The 8,962-nt window shown below is 39.3% G+C and overlaps 1 protein-coding gene across 1 annotated transcript in view; it reads right to left on the bottom strand.

Annotated features, from left to right (window-relative positions):
* The window catches only part of LOC307252898 (forkhead box protein P1-B-like), a 15,330-nt gene extending 7,139 nt beyond the window's left edge, over positions 1-8,191 (bottom strand). The window contains 2 exon segments of the mRNA XM_080030722.1: positions 5,526-5,666; positions 8,114-8,191. Coding sequence (XP_079886848.1) covers positions 5,526-5,651 — 126 coding nt within the window. The 5' untranslated portion in view covers positions 5,652-5,666; positions 8,114-8,191.
* Between the last annotated feature and the right edge of the window lie 771 nt (positions 8,192-8,962).

Here is an 8,962-nt window from a genome sequence, read left to right as displayed (position 1 = left end):
TTTTGTCTTATTTTATCCAAGGAACAGTCCAGACTCCAAATATATTGCATTTGTTATAAGGTATGACAAAGGAAACCATCAAATCCTCACATTTTAGAAGCTGGAACCAGCCAATGTCAGACAGCGAATCTTCAAAAACATCCATCAACAAATGATGCTGCCGTTATTTCCATTAGGTCACATAACCGAGGAATCTGAAAATCATTGAAGCTCAACCCCTAAGCCTCTAACTCAAATTCATAAAAACAATTCAAAGCTACTTGTAGTACTGCTTATTTATTATTCTCAGTTCAATGCTCAATCTATCAAAACTGAACTTGGCTCTATTTCAATTCGGCTGAAAACAACAACAACAACAACAACATTGGATGTCTTCGGGGAATTAGGAATCCATCAAAACAACAACAACAACCGGTACCACAAAAACAACAACAACCTCCTGATCCTCTGCTAGGCATGCAGCAATTACCACACCAACCCCCCTCACTGTCAAGCCTCACAGCTCAAGGGATGTTTACAGTAAACATAAACAGAGTCATCAAAATTGCATAGAGATATAAATAATGAAGGAAAAAAAACATACAGAGCCTGTTCACGAAAACAGAACTTGAGATTCGTATTTTAATTAAGGTCTGAACCACAAACAAACATCTCTCTCCGAGGCATGGTCTGCTTTGAATCGGGTAAACAAACTGACAGTGAATTTCACACAGACTTTAGGTCAGCAATAACAAATGACTGCCTCCTAGTTTGTCCTTTCTTATGAAATTCAATGCTACAGAGGTGGCCACCAAAGCAATAAAGAAAGGTCTACCCCCCCCACCCCCACAAACAGAGCCAGTTGGCCCCTCTATTATTCTGTGGACACCATCAACACAACAACAGCCTCTCTGTCTAATCCCTGTTGCCATGGCAGCCAGCAAGTCCAAACATCTTCTGTTGTTGTTATTGTTGAAAGTCATACCAGTGAGCAGCCGAGTGTAAACACAGATCTGTTCCCGCAAGACTGATCCTGTGAACTTTGAGATGACTGACGGCAAATAAAAAGCGCTGAAAACTCGCCGAAAAACAAACACAATATGTCATTTCTGAAATGTCATTCTTACTGAAAAGCCCTAATGGGTGTAGCCTGAGGAAGAGTGACATTTGCAACAAACACATGTAGCCTATTTGGTAAAACACTCAACTGAAAATGCAATAAAAATGAGATCTAAATATATTAAAGTACCATGGAAATATGACAATACTTTCATTGACAGACATTTTAACATCAAAGTCTGAAAAAAGATGCTATTATAATTCCTCAAATACACACACAGAAAGAATGAGTCAAACCTGATGGTCTCCATTGAAAAGTCTGTGTAGGGCGGGCAGTGAAAAAACAAATGCTGCTGAGCAGTAACGTCCTTACTGACAATCTACCAGAGCCTCACTAACCTACATGATGTGAGCATAAACAAAACTGAGAATATAACACTGATCTCTCCGCCTAGCAGGAGCTGTGCTTTCCCTCCCCTTCTAAACCTAAGAACTACTCCCACACCCCAATCCCTACGCTCCCCCTCCTACATCAATAAAACACTGCAGTTTAGAGACACTCATAATATAGTCAAAGACAGAGGCTCAGGGATATTTTTATACTTTTTCTTTCTTTCTTTCTTTCTTTCTTTCTTTCTTTCTTTCTTTCTTTCTTTCTTTCTTTCTTTCTTTCTTTCTTTCTTTCTTTCTTTCTTTCTTTAATAATAATATATAAATATAATATAGTCAAAGACAGAGACTCAGGGATATTTTTAAACTTTTTCTTTCTTTCTTTCTTTCTTTCTTTCTTTCTTTCTTTCTTTCTTTCTTTCTTTCTTTCTTTCTTTCTTTCTTTCTTTCTTTCTTTCTTTCTTTCTTTCTTTCTTTCTTTCTTTCTTTCTTTCTAGTATTAATGTTGAATGGGCTGCAAACCGCTCGGCTCAGGGTAGAGTTTGAGTTTTACAGACTGAAAGACAGAGAGTTTTGTTCAAATCCTGGGTGTGATAAATGTTCAGTAAGTGGGAACTCTTTGGTTCTGAATGTTTTATGTGTTCCTGTAGTATTTTCGGCTTTGAGTATTAAATGTTAATTTGTCGGAGTGTATGTATATCTCACTCTCTCACGTAGATGTAAAAGATACAAAACAAAGAAAACCACATTAGTCTGCTATCATGATCGAAACAGTATGTGTATGAATACTGACAAGGAAAGATATGATGTTTGGACAACAGACCAGATGCATATAAATCCAAATATAGCATAACTAATTGTGATTCACACTTGAGTGAAATAAAAGCAGCCACATCAGTTGCAACATATATTTGCGTAGCATTGAGAACAAACATTTACACATGCCCATATTTAGATGTATGGTGCTCTAAAAATGTCACCGACCTGTAGCTCGACAGTAAATATATAAAAAGTTTTCTGAAAACAACAAAATGTTCCATCAGGGCAGCACCAAACAAGTAATTACCTATGAAAAGTCTAATTATATTTACGATTAATTGTTTTAGTCCATACAATGTCGATTCAGGACTTAAAAGAAAATTACGTCTTAGATTTTCTTGTCTTTTCTAACAAACAGTCCTAACCCCAAATATATTCAGTTAAATATCAGAAAGGAAATAAAATACACACATCTTCACAATTGAGAAGCTGGTGTAGTCTCAAATGGCTCACATAAGGACTTTGTTGTCCAGGATTATGAATATGCAAATCAGTGCATTCACTACACGTAAATGGTTAGCAACTTAAGATAAATTCAAGTCAGCATTTCTGGAGAACGCTTGTCCACTACCTGTCTGGTATTATACAGCATAGGCTTTGTAAACTGGTATGTAAAAAAAGGGTAAGTAAACAAAGGTGGCCCATGGTAGCTAGCAAAAGAGAGTGGGTTAAGAGAGCTTCGATAGTGAGGCGATATTCACTGATTTTTACTAAAAGTAATTTAACAAGCGTTCTCCAGAATCACACGCGTTTACATGCAGACTCATAATCAGGTAAATAAACGAATAAGACTTCAACAGGACTTGTAAAATGCATGTAAACACCTTTATCCGATCTACTTCGCACACAAATCGGCACATTAACGGACAAGCGAAGTCGGATAAGAACACCTAGATAACTCGTTCATAGTCGGCATTCTCTCTGCATGTATACAGGGATCGGATATCGCATATCGGAGTTCTCGTTCTGCGCTTGCTCGAGAATCCCTGCGGAGGATTTCACAAGGAAGTGGAAGGAGACGACGTAAAAAATAGTAAGGTTATTGCATAGATAGTATATACAAATATAAATACATATTTATATATATATATAAATATGTATTTATATATATATATATATATATAAATATGTATTTATATATATATATATATATATATATATACAGTATATCACAAAAGTGAGTACACCCCTCACATTTCTTCAAATATTTCATTATATCTTTTCATGGGACAACACTGAATAAATGACACTTTGATACAATATAAAGTAGTCAGTGTACAGCTTATATAACAGTGTAAATTTACTGTCCCCTCAAAATAACTCGACATACAGACATTAATGTCTAAACTGTCGGTTACAAAAGTGAGTACACCCCTGAGTTAAAATGTCCAAATTGGGCCCAAAGTGTCAATATTTTGGGTGGCCACCATTATTTTCCAGCACTGCCTTAACCCTCTTGGGCATGGAGTTCACCAGAGCTTCACAGGTTGCCACCGGAACTCTCTTCCCCTCATTCATGACGACATCACGGAGCTGGTGGATATTGGAGACCTTGCGCTCCTCCATCTCCTGTTTTAAGAAGCCCCAAAGATGCTCAATAGGGTTTAGGTCTGGGGACATGCTTGGCCAGGCCATAACCTTTACCCTCAGCTTCTTTAGCAAGGCAGTGGTCATCTTGGAGGTGTGTTTGGGGTCGTTATCATGTTGCAATACCACCCTGCGGCCCAGTTTATGAAGGGAGGGGATCATGTTCTGCTCAAGTATGTCACAGTACATGTTAGCATTTAATGAACTGTAGATCCCCAGTGCTGGCAGCACTCATGCAGCCCCAGACCATGACACTCCAACTACCATGCTTGACTATAGGCAAGATACACTTGTCTTTGTACTCCTCACCTGGTTGCCACCACACATACTTGACACCATCTGAACCAAATAAGTTTATCTTGGTCTCATCAGACCACAGGACATGGTTGCAGTGATCCATGTCCGTAGTGTGCTTGTCTTCAGCAAACTGTTTGTGGGGTTTCTTTTGCATCATCTTTAGAATAGGCTTCCTTCTGGGACAACAGCCATGCAGACCAGTATGATGCAGAGTGTGGCGTATGGTCTGAGTACTGACAGGCTGACCCCCCACCACTTCAAGCCCTGCAGCAATGCTGGCAGCACTCATACGTCTATTTTCCAAAACCAACCTCTTGGTGTGACGCTGAAAACGTGCACTCAACCGTCTTAAACTGGGCCGCAGGGCAGTATGGCAACATGATAACGACCCCAAACACACCTCCAAGATGACCAGTGGCTTGCTAAAGAAGCTGAGGGTAAAGGTGATGGACAGCCCAGCATGTCTCCAGCCATAAACCCTATTGAGCATCTTTGGGGCTTCTTAAAACGGGAGATGGAGGAGCGCAAGGTCTCTAATATCGACCAGCTCTGTGATGTCGTCATGAATGGGTGGAAGAGGATTCCAGTGGGAACCTGTGAAGCTCTGGTGAACTCCATGCCCAAGAGGGTTTAGGTAGTGCTGGAAAATAATGGTGGCCACACAAAATATTGACACTTTGGGCCCAATTTGGAAAAATTTTCTTAGGGGTGTACTCACTTTTGTTGCCTTCAGTTTAGACATTAATGGCTGTGTGTCGAGTTATTTTGAGGCGACAGTAAATTTACACTGTTATACAAGCTGTACACTGACTACTTTACATTATATCAAAGTGTCATTTCTTCAGTGTTGTCCCATGGAAAGATATAATGAAATATTTGAAGAAATGTGAGGGGTGTACTCACTTATGTGAGATACTGTATATATATATATACTGTATATATATATATATATATATATATATATATATAATTTATATATATATAAATATATATATATACAAATTATTGCTGGAAGGGAACCGGACGTGGCTCTATAACCACTTGTTGAAAGGGCTACAGCGCCACCTAGCATAGTGGAGACAGCCATGCATCGGACATTTATCTGATTCCTGAAAGGCCATGTATCCTCAGACAAGTGACGCGGTCTGTTCGAGTGTCTAGTTCGGTATATGTCTTAATCCAATCTAGTTGTGCCATGGAAACGCACTGACTGACTCCACCTTTAAGTTCCTGTTGAGCTACCAATCAATACATCAAGGAACCTTTTCATCTCTACATGGGCACAATCATTATCATCACATTTTCTTGGGGACACTCATGTACACTGAATTGGTCGAAAATAAAAGTGTGCTTTATGCTGGTGTGTTGAACAGCTGCAGCTGTGAAGGACTGACCCTGGCTGCCTCTGGAGGAGGAGTCCAGCTGCTCCTCAGTCGACTCTCATTCTCAGTAATGTGTCCGTTCTCCGTCTGATTGGCTGGAATGGTGTGGCTTGTTGGTTCTGACCCAGACTCATGCATCTGGACTTCACTGACCTAAGAAAAGGGAAATATGTGAAAAATAACTGAATTAAGCGCTACCAAATAATGAAATACAAGCAGCAAAAAACAAACTACTTTCTGGATGCGTTTCACAATACTTTTACTTCACAACGCGATAAGAGGTCCATTCTCCAATAAAGATTTAACATGACAGTCTCTTAAATGAGCCAATGATGTGGTTATTCACCAGGTCAAAGAACAAACTCAACGTGTGTTGATGTAAGAAGCTACAGCACTGTTATATAGCTCTGCCCTCCAAGACAAACATTCTCTTCTACAAAGTGAGGGACGATCATGCTAGGTCTATTTGTTGAATAAGCCAGCGCTGCCATGACTACTGTAAACACAGGGGCCCTGGGTCCGTGTTTATGTGCAAACATATCTTCCTTCTGGAACAATTTACCATTAACCAGGTGGTGCGATAAAACGGCTGTGGCAGGTAGTACAATGCACAAGCATAGACTTTGTATGTGTACAGCTTGGGAGGGTTTGAGTAAAACACTAAGCAGCATAAACAAAAGGTAAATAAAGTAGACAAATAAATAATGTGAACAGATGGAAACCTGCACAGAAAGCCTGAACTGAAACAGACCCCGTAGTAGCCTCAAGAATAATGTCATGATGTTTCAGGGTTGCTCAAAAACATCAAATTCACATACTGAAATTAATCGGAGAGCCAACATTAACATTTAAGCAAAATCCAACAGATGATCCGATTAGACTATAAACATTTATATAAAATCATGCCCCAACACAGACTCTCCTGCATTTGAAAATGACTAATATCTGATGACTGAATAGTAAGTTATGTCTAGTTGCAGAAATGTGTCATTCGTGGACAAGTCTCAGCTAAGATGGTTAAAAACTGAAGTCCTTCCTGCAATCTAAAACTACAACATCCCATCTTATCAAAACAGGCAGGTGTTGTTGGTGTGGTTTCAACTCTTGTTTACTTGTGCTTTCAGGATTAGTTTTTTCAGACAAAGGACACTGTGTCCTGAGGACAATTTATAAAGATGTCAGGTCAGAGGTGAAAACAAGGTTGTAAAAATGGTAGTCAAAGCCCAACTACACTACTGAATCAATTTTACATCACATCCCCTTCGGATTATTTAAAAAATATATATTTTTGATTCTTGATACTGTAGGAGGGTGACATTTGAACAGATGGGCTGCAGTGCAACTGTTCTCGCGATGGACTGTGTCCTCCTGACTCCTGAGCCCATGATGCATTTTTAGTCTGTATTTAGAGTGCTTTTTTCACTACGGGGGCAACTGTCCAGCAGTGGAGGGAGCAGCCACCCCTCCTTAAAAAGAATGTAAACACTGCAAAGAGGCCGTTCCTTTAGAAAGAATAAACCCCCTCACCCCTAATAATTTTTTTAACGGATTTCACACACATGAGCAATTATTCATTATCATCAAAAAAGCTATGATTACTAATATCAAAATAAGATAAGCTTAAATCGTGAAATACCCTTGAAAATGATGATAATATACCTGAAATGATGCTTAAATATGTATAAGAACTGGGTAAGAATAATAAGGAAAGATCCACAAGATCCTCCACAACCTTTTTTTTACTGGAATGCATTACACCATCAGCATTAAATAGGCAAAGACGCCTCACAACAGATACAGTATCACCACTAGAGTTTCCTATTAACCACCCAAGTGCATTACATACAACATGTATGGATCCTTCACAATGAATCGATATTTTAGTTTGTGATGCGTCAGTTAGGCTATTTGATCCAGGCTTTAGCCTGTAGGTCGTCTTCCATTCCCTATCTATCTTCATCAGAAAGATAATTCAAGAAAGTAAGATGAAGAACGTTATGGTCTGTGTTCACTTCTGTTTCAATAATGTGCTAGAGGCACATTTCGGGAGATTGTCCTAAATTAATTTAACGTTACCTCCTATCTACCTCCAGGACACGGTGCACAGCCGATTTCTACCTGCTGATATCAACACTTAAAACCTACATGTTCAATTCTGAAAGGTTATCTGCTGAAACGTTATTATGTCGATCACAGCAACTTGATAGATCATTTGGTTAGCTTAACGCCATATGAATGGAATCGATATCCGTTAACAACTATTGCGGTGTCTGAGGTTTGCGTTGATGACTTGCGCCTGTTACTAGGCGTCTATGCAAAGAAGACATGAGGTTTTAAAGTTATCGTTCCAACTCTGTATGTTGTATATCCGCTGTCTTTGATAACACCCGTATGTTAGCTTGACTGGACAACAGTTGTCGATCAGCGTAGCGGATGTCGTTTGTGTTCACAGTGCAACAAAAGCTAGCAACCTGTTCTGACGCTAGCTTGTAAGGAATGATTCTCTCTCCTCTTCGCCACTGCCACAACGACTGTAACACTTAATTCAATAATCATTCAATGAGTGTCAGTGCCTTGTTGAATTAAATACCTTTACTCACCGAATGATGTACGGGCGGACAGTCTTTTGACTCGGGGTGGTGTCTAGAGAAAGGACCTCGGAGCTGTGTCTTCCTTGGTCGCGAGCTAGCCACAAGTTGCTAACAGAGGGCGTGGCTTAGGTAAAAGTAAACAATGGTGACGTCAGGGCCGCACGCGAGACTGTTTCAGATTACCTCGAATTATACCATGCAAATAGTTTTAATGCGAAGTTTACGCATACTTCCTGTACCTTTTGCAGTCTTTCATACTGAAACAATCTTTCAGCTGTTTTATGATTGTGAAATACACCAGAACCCTAACCCTTACACAGTCTATTCCTATTGTTTTACTCTTAATTGTATCAGACTATGTAGCCTAGGTAGGCTATATATGATGTGATGATAATGCAGATAATGGTGCTCTTGAAAATAGGATTGTTCTATTTATTATATATTACATTTATGTGACAGAAATACACTCTGCAAATTCAGTGAGGGAAGGCAAATGGCCTCGAAACGTCAGTTTCACTTCACCTTTGTCATAATAAAATGGAAAGTAGAAAATTAAATTTTAATGTTGAAGTTTTCTGGGAAAGAGTAACAAGTAACATTATCCTCCCTGGAGTCCTGGCTCACAGTAACCCGATGCATGCTGGGAGGCCTCTCAGGCCAGTGAAAAAGGCATATGTGTAAAAATAGTGTCTCCCTGCATTAAAGGCATTTCATAGTTAGTACAATCCAAATGTAGATCAATACAGACATCAAACTTAGTACTGTTAGCATGTTTTAGTATATAGAAGCAAGCAGACTCATAATGGTGCTGCATATAATGATGGTCGCTGCTGTAACAACTCACCTTTACAAAATTCT

Source organism: Ammodytes marinus (assembly GCF_949987685.1).
Source record: "Ammodytes marinus genome assembly, chromosome: 7".
Classification (NCBI taxonomy): Eukaryota; Metazoa; Chordata; class Actinopteri; order Uranoscopiformes; family Ammodytidae; genus Ammodytes; species Ammodytes marinus.
The sequence above is the reverse complement of the archived record's forward strand: the minus strand, read 5'-3'. Positions and strand labels throughout refer to the sequence as shown.